Source organism: Acipenser ruthenus, chromosome 7 (assembly GCF_902713425.1).
Source record: "Acipenser ruthenus chromosome 7, fAciRut3.2 maternal haplotype, whole genome shotgun sequence".
Taxonomy (NCBI): Eukaryota; Metazoa; Chordata; class Actinopteri; order Acipenseriformes; family Acipenseridae; genus Acipenser; species Acipenser ruthenus.
The window spans coordinates 56,771,432-56,787,364 of NC_081195.1; the positions used below are offsets into that span (position 1 = coordinate 56,771,432).

The following is a 15,933-nucleotide window of genomic DNA, read 5'->3' on the forward strand; positions in this document are numbered from 1 at the left end:
AAAATCTTTTAATAGCACAGTCTACAGATGAAAAGCTGTTCAACATCAATAGGTAAAATAATCAATTGTGGGATACAGTTTGATTTAAAAACAATGCCATTGTATTTTGACATTCGGCATTAAAATTAAAAGGGTTTACAAAATTCAAATTCTTCACAAAAAAAAACAACTTGTTACTTTCCTCAGCTATGTATAAAATGCCATTACAACTTGTCTTATTTTGATTCACGTATCCCCTCAAACAACAAAATAAAATCAATAACATGCAAGTCAATGAGCAGCTGCATATGTAGGATGTTTAGGTTAGCTCTGCAAAAATGGCGTGTCTTCATAATTTTACTGTGAATTTTATATTACAACTGCACCATCTAGTGGTTATTTTGTAATTGGTCAAAATCAAACTAGACATTAGAGTTCAGTCAGCAATAATGCACACCATTTTGACAAGTTTTAGCTAGCAGCAAGGAATTTTTCAAGTGCTGTTCACGACTTCAAAAAGCTTTAATTTACAGTCAGTTTATACTCTCTAGTGGGAGTGACTATTTCCAAACAAGAACCCAAATTTAATAAAATGTATGCCTCCCTTCATTACCACAAGGATGTCTGCAAACTAAAAACATACTGTACACAAATTCTGCATCAACCTTCAGTGCATTTAACACAAGCCTTACCTTTGCAACAAATTGTTTATCTTTCTGATCAAGGTTAGCAGTGGGAGCCACATAATCCTTCCAGATTCTCACTTTACGTTCTTTGGCAGATCTGTCAATAAAATTAAAATGCAATGTCAAGAAAAGACTTCATATCAACTTCTTCGATCACTGAAGTATTAAAGCTGCCCACTGATGTCTGAAATGAATACCCTGCAACAGACAATGCAAAATAGTAAATCAGCAATTTGCATAGATGCATTTATATTTGCAGCAGCTACTTTTACTTGGGAGACGAGTCACCCCAGTTTGTCTGCAAAATATTACAGTACCTGTCCAGTGAATTTCAGGAGAGCATGTCTAACTAAACATGTATGACCTAAATGCAGAGTTCAACCTAAACATTTGCAATAATTAACAAAAGCTTTTAAAATCTGACAACAATTACTGTAGGTCACTGAAACTACAGACTAAGCGGTTGACATAGAAGTCTTAGTGGCAAAGAACATATTGAATTGGCAACCACCATCAACAGTTTGGTTACAAAAGCAGTTGGGAGCAATCTTATTGAAATGCATGACAGGTGCAACACAGAATTCTAAGCATAACAGATGCAATTATGTGTCATCAATGTTGAGAGTGTCCTTTTCCATTTCAGTTCTGTAAACCTGGGACTGTAGTAGACAGTCTAAACCCTATGTGGCACCTGACTGTTCAAGATGAAGCAATCCAACACTTTATGATGAAGGATTAGTAACATTTGAGGGACAAAGCAGTAGCTAAATCCAAGCCCTTATCCAGATTTGATTCGTAGAGATCTTTGATAATAACTGGGGTCTCTTTTTTTTTTTTTAGCAACTTTCAGCTGTTTCTGACGTCCAAACAGGTTTTTTTGTAAAAACAAAATTAAAGTTTAAAACCGAAACACTGGGACATACTATTATTATACATGCCTTTGTTAATAATAATACAACTGTGAAAAATAAGCTGAACACAGTTATTGTATCATTCAATGTACTATTTAATAAATTAAGACAGTAAACTTGTTTGATTTTCCTGGTATCCTCATTGTCACTGCCATCTGTTGTGGCCAGTCATGACCGAGTAGAAGTGCAGCTCATGGTTGCACACTGTATTGTAGCCCGGATACCTAATTTGATTGAGATAGATAGATTATATATATAAAAAAAAGGAGACCATTGGTTGTAGCAGGTTTAATATCAGTGACCATGCCTGATTAACCTCTGCAAGAAGCACAAGGGAGCATCTCCGTATGAAGCCTCAGTTATTCCTACTGAGGGCTGCCGGAATCAATCACGCAAGCCTTGTTATAACTTTTGATTTATATTACTATATTTAAATTATGGGATGTTAATATGAACTGTCTTTAGGCAGCACAGTGTGTGATGAGCTCCTGAAAATGCCGCCAGCACAGCGCTATGACCAACAGGTTTTCATTGTATGAAATTGTTCGCATCAGGATTGGTTCTCTTTGTCAGTAATGCTCAGTTTAGAATTATGAAAATGTCGGTTTTAGTTGAGGAAAGTCATAACCATTGCCTCCCTAGTTTCTTACCTTTCAGCAGCTCGCAACTTGTCAGCTCCCTGAGTATACACTGCTATGGACCAGTCCACACACCGAGCAAATCCATCTTTCAAGAGCAGCTCCGTAATGTTGCCATTCTAAGGAAGAAAATATTATGTATAAATTAAAAGAACACAAGAAAACCACATTCAAATTATTATTTATCCACCCAATACCATCATTCCCCCCCAATCCCCACAATAATTCACGCACTACAATTGCAAATAAGTCATTTTCTCATTTATGTGCACGGGATGGTTCGTCTATGAAACACAGCTGTACTGCATCCAAACAGAATGACAGACGAGAACACTCTAAACAATAAACCGCTTTTCCTACAGTACACCTTATAGTTGACATTAACCCTTTGCTGTCCTATGTCGGACCAGGTCTGACATTACAATTATTCCTTTCTAGTCCGCCAAGCACAGGTCTCGTTTTTTCTCCGTAAAAAGCTGAAAAAACCTTTCAATGGCCGAGTGAGACCGGTAGAAGAAGAAAAGAAAAAAAAAAAAAAAAAGCGGATCTGAGCAATACACAGTCCCTTCACCACAGACATAACACTGACAAACAAACAAGGTAGCTGCTTCCGCATCCAGCGCTCAAAGAATATCACAGACATTTGCCAAGCTTTTGGAGATGTTATAGTAAAAAAATTGTGAAAAAATACAGCGAACAAGGAGTGGGACAGGTCTGGATATGCAGTGCCTTTTAATCCTGTTTTACTACGAATAAAATTACTTTTAAATAGTGTGTGTAAAATAAAAACAGTGCATGTGAAAATAAATTGGACCCGACGCGCCTGAGAGGTACTGAATAAATGGACCGCAAAGGGTTAAAAGTAGTGTGAACTTAACACTTCATCCTTCCAGAAAACAAACTACCACCCAACAGGTGGAAAACACATTCACTTGTGTGGTACATTTTAAGTAGTAGTTTCGGACACTATGGAGGGGCACTGTAGCTCTGGGGTTGTAATATATTAAAAAAATAAATAAATAAATAAATAAATAAATAAATAAATAAATAAACTGCACCATTTTAGTGTTTAAAAGTCTTCTGTAAGATTAGTGGGTTGGATTTCAAAAGCAGATGACAGATGTTTGTGGTTGAGCTTTTTTTTTTGCTATCCTTACCGGATGAAGGATGGTACCAAGGATGACTTGGTTGGGACAACTCTCCAGAATAATCTGCACATCTCTCTGCAACAAGCGGGACTCCGTGAAGAATTTAGCTTCTGCGGCAAAAGGCTCCGGAATTTCCTGGCCATCTGGTTCCCTCTTAAATGATGGACACTACAAAAAAAAAAAAAAAAAAAAGTTCTAAACACTGTCTAAACAGAGACAGCCCTCTGCAAAACAAATACATCCAATGCAATACCTGCTCTTTGTGGGATTTAAGTCTGTTAAAAAATAATGATTTGTGTCAGTACTATCGAGAAAATCTTACCTTAATACCAGACAGCATGACTGTTACCAGGTAATAGTCAGGAAGGAGCAAAGCTCTAACCACCGCACCATCACGCACATGCTCAATGACAGCTAAGGAGAAGGGAACAATAAAAACAATGTCATTGAATTATGCAGGTTGCTAAAATCTAGTTTTTAGCATTGGCTATACCAAAAATGGAAGATAAAGCAAAAAAAAGCTAAGTATATTTCAGCTGAGGATCGAGTCAAGAAATTTCCCAAAGAAACTTTGCATGCAGATGGAGGTAAATTTTTTGCACATAAATGCGATCGATCGCTATTTCGCTTCAGAATCACACATTAAAACGAAAGGCTACTACAGAGGCTGCTAAACAGAACGTAAAACAAATAACAGCTTTCAGAAAACAAACTTGAAAGTCAGTGCAGACAAAAAGCACTCCTGGCAGTTGTAGCCAAGTTAAATGAGTACTAGCACAGCCACCTCATTTCAAACAAACTGCTGTTTACTTTAAAAGTCCATATCTCACATAGAAAATAATGTTTTGGCTTTGGAGTCATACTTGGTTTACTTTCACAATGAGCAAGAAATTAAATCCCCATGATCAATTTTAGAGACATAAAACTATCAATAATTCCGGAATATACCGACAACGCACCTATGATGCACGAAGTTGGCGTGACATCACTAGGGAAACACATACCAGGAACAGATGAGAGATATACATGGCTTCAGACTGTGAAAGCGATGATTACGAATTTCTCCGACGTTTTGAGTAGTCTGTATTACAGCAAGGACAGTGGGGGTGTGGTGTGTAATGAAAGAAATTGTGGGGAGGAAGAATAAGTAGTTTGAGGCCCGAATCCGAACTGTTCTGAACCTCCAGCAGGAGAAAATAACCACGCTGGCAGCAGGAATGCGAGCGACACGCCCCCTTGTATGCAGGTCGGCAATCCTGAATGTTGTTCTTGTATACAGTTAACCACGGCTAGCAGTTAATTTGTGGCAAAAAAATAAAAAGTGCATTTCTATACCATTTATATCTTGCAAATACCGTTTACAGTTTCCCGTCCACTTCAAAAACAAAGCATTGTTTATATTACAGGCGGAGATGACTTGCATGGTCACGTATAGCTCTTCAACTTCATTCATGAAATAAACACTTATGCTTTCCCCGATTTAGTGAAATTAAATAGGCCTAACCTCCTGATAAACACATAATTATTATTATTTCTTGGCAGACACCCTTACCCAGTAATGTTTAGATGAAGATTACAAAAGATAAAACTGAAAATCGAAAGCTTACCTAAAAAAGCTGGATGAGTGGATTCATTCTTTTGACTTCTGCATCAGAAATCTTGAACACGCAATGTGTTTGTAATGGTTTATAGTACTCTGAAATTATTGTTTCTATTAAGTCAGCAATATGAAAGCCGTGCTCATGTTTATTTTCTTAGGGTAGTTTTGGGCCAGAGAGTTTATATGATAACGGTATATTCTATAATAATTATGATAATATCTGACATAAAAAAAAAGCAGCACTTGCAGAGAACTGATTATGCACAATGGAGAGCCTAGTAGTATTGAGCACAGGGTAAGAAAAAAATCTATGGTAATAATTTTTATATCTGTGTGAAGTGTCTTATAGATGCAGCTATTTAAAAAATGTATTTTTGATATAAAAGTAAAATGGTACGAAATTGTTTAAGGCTGGTTAAAAAAAATAAAAGTATTTAGGTTTCTAAATGGTTCCCCTGTTGTCAGGGGAAAATGAACCAATGGTCACTTACTGATTGTCTTCGTGAACAGCTGTCTTTGTAAAGGTCTGCGTGTGTTTGTGAACTTGTGTACCAGTGTCTTACAAAAGACAAAAAATACAATTTCTACCTGCCAGAAACCAACAAACAAAATCTTTAATCTCCATGTTCCGTGTTGTATGAAGTGATCATTGCATTGTGCACTGACAAACTCGTTGATTTTACTTCCACAGAATACAGTACAATTTTCATGCAATGCATTCCCTTGCATCTATCTGAGGTGAAATGTATTTGATACTGTTTAACCATCGCAAAATAGGCCAGTATGTATGATAGTTTTATTTATGCCATAGACATATGCATGCATGTTCATGGTTCGTGTTTTCCCCTAGTGACGTCACAGATGTCAAGATTTGAAATCAGGGCTTTTTGGTGGAAGCACTCAAAACAAGCTTTATGATTGTAAATCTTACAGTTACAGCGCAAAAGTATAAATATATTTTTTAGAACACTGTTAGTGTAGTTTTAAAAAATTAATCAGATTGTAATGTGAAATAGGTGACATATAGACTTTAAAAAACAGTTAGAATTTTAGACCCGAATAGGCACGCTTTCTTTCTTTTGACTCTGTACTAATAAAATAAATACCTGGATAAGACAAACATGACAATGAACGTGCTGCATATGGCCTTTATTAATGAATGCCAGATGCCCTTGAGGGTAACCAAGTTTTGGGACTGTTTCTATTCAATTTCCACATCTGTATAACTTGGTAAAGCATTGCCTTAGACTTCCAAAAAATTCAGTGGATGCAGCTCAATGAATGGGCAAGTCTTCACAACAGAGAATGTCGGCAACAGCTGCTTGGGGATGTTGCATGCTTGTCTTTAACAAATGACAGCACTCCGTTTTAGTATTTTGGGGCTTTTATAGTGCTCTGAAATATTATCTACTTTGGTTTATTTAATGTTTAAAGAGGTCCGCAAAATCTTAATTTCATCCCATAACCTACCAGGGAAAAAATACATAAATTCTCTGATTTAAGTAGACCCCTAGTCATACATATTCATGAACCCCTTTATACCCCAGTGTACACACAGAATCCAAATGGCAAGCAAAAATTGCAAGACTCCTAGCAAAGATGACAAGCAGATGAACCAAATCAAAACACAGAACTACTTGAGAAATTATGTTTCTAATTGAATACAAACAACGAATGGTGTGACAAATACATTTACATGGCAAGACCAATATATACAGCTCCCAGATGCGAAACAATCAAGGACATGAAAAAATTGCTTAAATATGTAAATTACCTGGTCATTAAATACACTCACCATTAACAGGCTTTTGATGCAGAGAATCAATAAAGTGTCTAGGATTTTCTATGGTGTACTTCAGATCACGGATAGTGTGAATGCCTGCTCCGTCACCCCACATTCCCTTCTTTGCAGATTTTGACTGGTCCTCGAGATCACAAAGTCTTACCTGATCCGGACTGAAATCAAAACAATTTGAGTGAAAGATACTTAAATCGTACATGGTTATGCCTGGACAAACATTACAGATTTGTGTTCTTGCTTGTACAAAGAGTAATACTAGGTTGTCCAATATTAGCAAAACAACTCTGGGTCGTACTTGAAGTCCCACATTATATAGTTCAAGTTTTGAAAAAAATTCCTGTGGGACATAACTTTCCCCAATTTTTTTTTTTTTGCTACAGCTGTGTGGAATAGTGGTTAGGGCTCTGGACTCTTGACCAGAGGGTCATGGGTTCAATCCCAGGTGGGGGACACTGCTGTTGTACCCTTGAGCAAGGTACTTTACCTAGATTGCTCCAGTAAAAACCCAACTGTATAAATGGGTAATTGTATGTAAAAATAATGTGATGTCTTGTAACAATTGTAAGTCGCCCTGGATAAGGGCATCTGCTAAGAAATAAATAAATAATAATAATATTCTGGCTGTTACAGATTGCAGATACGTACTAAAGATGGCATTAAAACAAAGAAATAGCAAAGAATTTTAGTTAAAGAATATAGAAGATATGCAAACAATTGTGTTGCCCTTTGCATAGATTCCTTTTAAAATACAAGTGTATTGAGATTTCACTTCTATGCTGCATACAAGGCAATTTCAGGACAAGAAAGTGCACTTAGTTTCTTACTTGTTTCCTCTGATTCCTTCCCTACGGACTGATGCAAGTCCTTCTGCTACGAGAGACTCTGCAATGTTTTCTCCAGTTGTATCTGTGGGCAGAGTAGATAATGACTTTGTTACTCAATAATTGGGTTCAATATCTCTGCTAAATTAACCACATCATAAACAATGCAGAGTAAGTAACACTGTATATACAGTAGTCAAAACATGTTTTGCATGGTGGCTTACTGAAATCACACAACTGCAAACTACCCAAGCATAAACTAGATAGTCCAAACACATATGTAAACAACCGCACCATGAGAGCTTGAAGTCCTTATTAAGAGGGCTTGAAGTCCAAAGGGGACCTAACCTAGAGGGCTTTACTCGCTCCTACTGCAAGTAAAAGTAAATCAGAGCCACAGCTGTATGATCTTTTCAAATTATGTGTTGGATTTAATAGGACCCATTACATTTTTGGCCTTACTACAGAACTAGTATTAAATTATTAGCTGCAAAAACCTACATCCACATTGTATAGAACCATCTTAAGGCTGAATTTAACAGAGTGATTTGAATTAAAATTAAAATTTAATACAGTCATCTCTTTAGATTCCAGTGCCAGGGCAACTCCATGGTACGTTTTGTGAACTATGTAGAGAACAAAGATGCCCCACCATGCCTTTTACATTTCCTTTTGTACCATACCAAGGTTACAATCCATTACCTTTGCCAAGGTAAACCATTCCATACTCTCTTCCTTGGGGAGTCTTGTTTTCCACAGTAAAGCATATTTCCTTCCCAATCATCTTCTTCCGGAGGTACTCACGGGCTTGAAAGGCCCAAGGCTACAAGACAAGTATTGACATAATATTTACAATAGCACATCACATTTATACGCAATATTGACTACTCTCATCGTGTATGACAACACATGTAGACCAAAAATAGGTACTGAAAAGGTTTAACTGTATGCCATGCAGATTCCACAGAACACATCAGAACAGGAAACCTGGGTGCCTTACAAATTCCAAAGCGGCAGACTGCAAAAAAAGTATTTCCCCTGCCTCTACACAGGGGTAGGGAGTCAAAGCTACAGCATACATTAGGGGTTCTCAAACTTTTCACACTAAAAACACATTTGGGCCACGCTGTCATGACGGCACGTTTTGGAGAAAGCAAAATTACTCAAACTGCAGTTGTATAACAGGTTGTCAGCGAGATAATAAATCCGTAGGAGCTGCACATGGAGCGGGCGGAGAACCACTGCACTCAAATATAATTAGGGCTTTTGATTTTCGTTTTTAACTGATAAAAATTGATAAAACACCCTGATACAAAACAAATTAAATCTGTTTATAGCCAATAAAACACCAGAAAAACACTGGAAATTACTCAATTCACAATGACAAAAAAATGACCTAGGAAAAAAAAAAACCCAGTGCAGTTGTGCAATGTCTCTCCTTCCTGACTTGTATCTCGCATTGATTTGTTCTGAATACTTTAAACCCACCCGAGTTACGGAGTGGCAGCAAATTCCTACATTTCTATTGAAGGATTGTACATACGAGATTTAAAATGAGATTTCAATTTAATACGGAGCATTGTTCTTGCTTGCGAGACTTAAAAGCTATATTGCAGTTCAATAGGGTTGATTCACATGCTTGTGGAATTGAAACCAGAATTGCAAAGTGGTCAAATGTAAAAAAAAAAAAATAAATGCCTAAACACACAAAAACCCCAGAAGAATGTGCCTGTGACCATAACGACTTCGTTGTGGAAGACGGCAAAGGAAAAGAAGATACAACTGAAGTGTGCAAGTACTGTCGAGTTACTACAGATACACTGTTTTGTGACAGAAAAAAAAAACAAGAATTCTGGAAAGTAACCAAAAACAATTTCATACAGTATAAAGTGAAGCTAAAAATAAGCACCGAAAAATCAAATTAATAAAAACCGAACAGAATCTCTAAATATAATGAACACCATATTTTCAAGGCAGTTTGAATATACTGTGGCAAGATCTTCAGTGCGTAAGAAAACAAAAAGTTCACGTTCATAAACTAAAAATACAGGCATGCACAGAAATGTATTTCCTCTTACCTCATCAGGTGTGTCTTTAGCATCAGGTTGACTTTGGGCTGCTCTTCGGGCAAGGGCTCCTGCACGTACATTGCTCAGGTTGATCTGTCTTTCTGGGGGAGGTCCACCGCGCGGCTGGCCTCTGACAATGATGGCACAGCCGGATAAAACCTGAAGTGGCAACAGTAATCATTTTGACACTGCACTTAGTGGGTCATAAAAGGGGTAAGTTTAAAAAATCTAAATGCATCAACATCTACCCATGATGTAAAGAAAATTAGGACATTGTTACCAACCATGTGGGCCAGCCTCATTTCAACAAATTGTACTGCTTAGCCACATTTTGTATTCAAACTGTCAGACAGCAAAGAACTTACCCAAAAAGGTACATTTGCTGAAGGGGCCTCCACATTTTGCTGCCTACTTTGAACCTCAAGATGCCACCAGAACATAATAGGATCCAACATTAAATAGCAAAAGGCTGGCAAAAACAAAAACTGCAAGATCGACCCGATACAAATCTTGATAACTTCAGAATTAAATCAGACTATTTTCTAATCTATTCCGAGAAGTCTGAAATAGCAGCAATCATCTCAGTGGAGTATAATTTGCTTTGAGATATAGTAGGTTACCTTCGATAACTATGTAATTGTGCCCTTAACCACCTCAATTTCTGTGCCTCATATTCAACACCATTGGTGCATATGAAGTACTGTAGCTCTACAGCAATTACTGTTGCATTCTACAACATTGTCAGCAGATATTTATTTCTTAGCAGACGTCCTTAACCAGGGAGACTTGCAATTGTTACAAGATATCACATCATTTTTTACATACAATTACCCATATATAAAGTTGGGTTTTTACTGAAGCAATCTAGGTAAAGTACCTTGCTCAAGGGTACAGCAGCAGTGTCCCCCACCTGGGATTGAACCCACAACCCTCCGGTCAAGAGTCCAGAGCCCTAACCACTACTCCACACTGCTGCCCCAAATAAATTACTTAAAATCCTGTACTACATTGCAACCACAACAATCCATAGGTCAGCAACTTTTTATTAATACCTTTTACGTTAATATGTTTTCTGATCAAAGTCATTTTCCACATACTGTAGTTTGTAAGAACTACAGCTTGAGAAAACCACACTAAATTGAGGGCCTCTCATGTACATTACAAGATATAAAGTCTTATTATGGCCAAAAATATATTGTTGAGGCCTATAATACTGTATCTCGCTAAATGTAACATGCATTGACTTACTGTAAGGCTATATTAGTTACTGGAGTTTGCAATTAATGTTAATATGAAGTTCTGAAAACTTTGAGAACCTTCCTGGGTGATACAAGAATAAATCTAATGCTAAAGTAAAAAAATCTAAAATCAGGTTTTCTTGGCAAATCAAGGTCAAAGGCTCATCTCATGGTCTGGGAGGGATTATATATATTTGGAAAGTCTCTCAAAATGACAAATACTGTGGCCATCTGAAACGTAATTGTTTCTAAATTATAATACAATAAAAATATGTAACCAAGTGGTCTTCTGCCAAAGTTCAGTCATTCATGACTAACTAACTATGAAAGCTAGAGCTGATGAAATCACCAAATCAACAGTAAATAGTATCAATTTGAGAGCCTTGCATAACCAGAGTGTACAATTATTTTCAATTACACGTGTGGGTTAAAAGCTGAATGCTTCATTAAAACAGCAGGAAGGGTATCCCCTCCTTTCCAGTATAAATAGAACATTTTGTGGGTTTGAGAAAGCAAACTACCCATGCAGTAAACAGTTAGTGAAGCCAAAGTAAGCTGCTGTTTAATTTGAATGTTGCAAGGTTTCCAGATTCCCAGTTCCCAAAAGTGTACATTGAGTCATGCAGGTTGAAATACAGCAACTCTTAAACGTACAAAAACATGTTTGTTAAGAACAAGTTTTTTTACATTTGAGACGTGCAAGCTTTATTTTCTTTGGATAAGACGAAAAACCGAGGTCCTATTGTAAGTGACTCTGCAGCAGTTGTTGATGCACGGTTCACCCCCTAGCCTCTGTAAATTGCTTTAGACAAGTGTCTGCTAAATGGCGAATTCATAATGAATTAATGTAAAAGACAGCTTCTTGAAGTTACCAGGACCTCAAGGTACAGTACATCCACCTACTCCAAATTAAAACTTAACATTAAAATTCATAGTTGTTGTAGTTGATTGGACAAGCCCTTTACCCACACACTATATACAGTTCTGGACATGATTGCTGGGAAGTGTTAAAGTCGTTCCCTTTTTTTAAGGTAGTGTTTGCGCCAACTGATTTATTTGTAGAATGTTTAAATTCATAACCAATTATCTTAAACAGAGATTACATTAAAGATTCAACTAATGTTATGTAGGCTACTTATCCATTTTAAAGTTGAGTTCATATTTCATACAAAGAAAGAAAATGAGAGAACACAGGAGGAGTGTAGTTCTCAATTACAGAAAATGAGCACGCTACACAGCTGTAAAGTGTTAAAACTCTCAAATTGGATTTTTGGTGAAATTGCTATAAACTTATCAGGTCTACGTTTGGCACTTCTACTTTAAATGTGTGTAGTGCAGATTCCAGTACTGCCATATGGGGTCACTTTTCTTCTGGAGCTGTTTTACTTAGTCGGAGCCATTGATCCTTGCACTGGTTGTGTTAGTTACTACGTGTCCAATTGTGGTACAGTAGACTTGCAATGGTCTAAACGAGTGCGGGTTTTGTTTTCGGTAGTGCATTTTATAATTAAAAACTACTACAACGACACATCCAACCTTACCCCGCCACAGTGCTTCTGTCTCGCATAAAGACACATCATCAAAACGTGTTCACAGGTATGAATACCTGCATTTCCCCAAGTTGCTGAAGGGGCCAGGACGCGTGGTTATACTATTTGACTAGTTCTTTCCGGCTGCATGTCAGATATTTAAGACTGGAGTGAAGTGATTTTTTTTTTTGGTTGTTGTTCTTGTCTAGCTAAACTAAACTCAGGTAACTTACTCCATGCTTCCACAGACTAACAATATAAAAGAAATGCGCTTCATTTCTCACCATTCAGTTATATTCTCAAAAACCTTTTGCTTAGGTATTCAGTCACCAGTACAGCAATTATATTGTAATTATTCCGACACTTCTACAAATGGTTCTCCTTGTGCTTTAAAAGGCCATACACGATATTTATACAAACTAATCGTATTTGTTTTTGGCAAATGATTCTTAGTAATATTCTCTACTAGTAGTAACAGTATCTGAACAAAAGTAAGAACACTTAGTTGTAGTAAGTGCATAGCGTGTTACAACCACGTTGCTTTTCACTATAAATTGTTGTGTTTATAAAAATCACTTAATATTACATTATTTTACAATTTGACATACAGTAGCATTTCAATATCTCTGTATTGTGTCTAATTTAACTTTCACTATTTCTTCCTTGCTTACCATTTTAACGATTCCTCTCTGGAGCGACAGCGTCTGAGAGGGGTTGGTTTGAGCCTGTCCTGCTGCTGAAGAAGCCATGGTCGCAAAACGCACCGTTTTGGGATTCAAGTGGAGAAAAGTTGAGAGTCTGACTAACTGCTCTACTAAGCTCTGGAGACCAAGGGGAAAAAGACTGAGTGCTACTCACACATTCTCTATACCGGAAACACACCGACTTACAACCCCAGCATGCACGGGATATACACGTCAAAAAGCGACCCTTTCCGGGACAACAGTGAAGGCGACACAGGAGAGGAATAGAGAGCTTTCGATGAAACGTCAGCATAGAGGAATGAAAACTTCCAGGTTACGGCAAGAAACGACACGTCAGCAGCAACCAGATTTTAATACAGAACATAACTGTTGTATGGATTGGTCGTTCCCTTGCCGTTATGTTTGTATACTGACAGAATGTGAAACTGAGGATCACATAGCTAGACCCGTGTTAGATTCACACGTATACATTAGTGGGCATGCTCTACACACTATCTATTTCCGGAACGCCACACAACAGATTACAAATACAAACTGACTGACACGTTTTATTTATTTGTATGTATTTATTTATTTGTTTATTTATTTTGGTGTAGGAAATTATTAACTATGAGCCCCCTACACACGACACACTAAAACCATCCGCTTGTCTCGTATACAATTATAAACGATCTTTTGATCTGGTATGAGAATTTCTTAGGTTGCAGCAGTTGTGCTCTTTTCTAAAGGGCACATCCCTAAATGTTCGTCCAGAGGTTGTTGGTGCAGTAGAAAAAGGTGTTATGCCTGACCATGTTATTTTGGGCCTTTTGCAGTTACATAAGTTTTTTCCCTAGTACTAAATTATAATTATAAAGTCTAATTAATATTACATATAGCTGTTAACATTGGGTTTTCAAAATAAGGGAACTTTTGTAAACTGAAATCTTTGAATTGAAGTGAATAAAACAAATGCATACAACTATTCCACTACTGTACTCGGTAGACTGATATATACTATACAGTGCTCCTTCTCATAGCTTTTAAAAAGGAAAAATATCAAACAGGAAAAAAACCACGAGGTGCTTCACAATCAGATTCTCTCTTGGCCCCTGTGGTTCTTATGTGCTGTAGTTTTAGGTGGCTGATTTGGCAGTAGCCAGTAAACACGTCAGCTGTAATTGATTGTGCACGACAACAAAGCATACACAGTTGGCGTTGTTACTTTCATCACATCACAAACCTAAAGCCGGCTTTAGGCTGCATGAACTACGGCATCTACTCATAACAAAAACAAAAATAAATAAATAAAACGTTAAATGCAATAAGTACATCATAAAAACAAAATACACAACAACGTAGTATTGCAACGTTATTCATTACACTGCACATGTGGAGGATCAGTAATACCACTGTCAGTAACATTTATTTATCAACTATGTTCTAATTTAAATCAAAACATTATTTATGTTTATTATAAACACATGTTATCAATCAATCTGGATTTCTAAAGCAATGTTGACGCTGAAATTGTAATAGAAAAGCTATTTGTGTGACTTTTAAACTTTCCTGCAGAATACTTTGCAATTTTGTAGTTTACAGAACGTATCCCGTTTTCCAAACGTTGTTTAGGATTATGTGGGAATATGTTGTTTTGTTTTTACGGGGGTTATCGCACGCGAAGCCATTGTAGATGGTCAAGTATGTAGCTTGCCTCGCGGACTTAATGCATGCCTGCCACAGGGCTCCACTAGGTCCTAGAAACCCTGATATTTACAGAGGGAATTGCAGTAACTACAGACAGTACACGACTTTTGCAGAAATTAAATGTTTGTTGACATAGAGTGGTTTAACAGTAGAGTTTTGAGCAAAATACGGGAGAAAATCTGTTATGGGAATTGTCTGTGAGAGGTGTCCAAAAAACCCGGGAAATAAGGGAGAGTTGACAGCTTTGAAAGTATGTGGACACTTCTTTATTCCACATTCCACATGCCCAATTTTAATATTTTGCTAGACTGCTTTTATTTTTCTCTAACTTTTATTTTAAGTTTGTTTGTCTCAGTGTATTTTGTTTTATTTGTATAATGCAGTAAATGTGTTTCAATTCACTGCAGTGAGTTGAAACACATTTATACAAATAAAAACATGTTGTTCTTTGTTTAACCCTTATTTTCAGTGACTGCCACATCTGATCTATTGTGTGTTCTATGGGGTTATTGGTCTGTTATCCAGTCTACTAACCTGCTTCTTCTGAAGGCAATCCTTTACAACCTTAAGTCTACTTGAAATATCCCTCCATAACCACTTTTTATGCCTTTCCATGGGTATGAAGGACAACCACTACCTGTTTGGGTATACAATAGTTTTAGTGCAGGGGCTCAGTGCAGCTAGGTAGTTTATTTGTGAGTTGTCTTGAAGAGCTATGTGTTTAATCCTGTTTTAGTTAGTACAGGTAAACAAATAAATATGTAACACTTGACCAAATACGTATGCTTGTTTGTAACATGAATAAAAAAAAAGAAACTGCTAATTTTACAGCTCATTTTTTTGCTAATTCCATACTTTTACAATAGTTTTACTCCGCTCAGAAGGTTTCTCTTTGCACCTGTTTCAAACCCCCCAATGTGTTTGGTTAAGGGTTAAATGTAACACACACACACACACACACACACACACACACACACACACACACACACACACATATATATATATATATATATATACAGACATGCTCAAATTTGTTGGTACCCTTACAGCTCATTGAAATAATGCTTCATTCCTCCTGAAAAGTGATGAAATTAAAAGCTATTTTATCATGTATACTTGCATG

The 15,933-nt window shown here is 37.0% G+C and overlaps 1 protein-coding gene across 1 annotated transcript in view; it reads right to left on the minus strand.

Moving 5' to 3' along the window:
- The window catches only part of LOC117415557 (staphylococcal nuclease domain-containing protein 1), a 186,814-nt gene extending 173,430 nt beyond the window's left edge, over nucleotides 1-13,384 (minus strand). The window contains exons 1-9 of the mRNA XM_034026068.3: nucleotides 13,092-13,384; nucleotides 9,663-9,812; nucleotides 8,287-8,407; nucleotides 7,588-7,669; nucleotides 6,758-6,918; nucleotides 3,685-3,776; nucleotides 3,372-3,530; nucleotides 2,227-2,333; nucleotides 672-762 (exon numbers count right to left, since the gene is read on the minus strand). Of these exons, the coding sequence (XP_033881959.1) occupies nucleotides 672-762; nucleotides 2,227-2,333; nucleotides 3,372-3,530; nucleotides 3,685-3,776; nucleotides 6,758-6,918; nucleotides 7,588-7,669; nucleotides 8,287-8,407; nucleotides 9,663-9,812; nucleotides 13,092-13,169 (1,041 nt within the window). The 5' untranslated portion in view covers nucleotides 13,170-13,384. The remainder of the gene's footprint in view (nucleotides 1-671; nucleotides 763-2,226; nucleotides 2,334-3,371; nucleotides 3,531-3,684; nucleotides 3,777-6,757; nucleotides 6,919-7,587; nucleotides 7,670-8,286; nucleotides 8,408-9,662; nucleotides 9,813-13,091) is intronic.
- Between the last annotated feature and the right edge of the window lie 2,549 nt (nucleotides 13,385-15,933).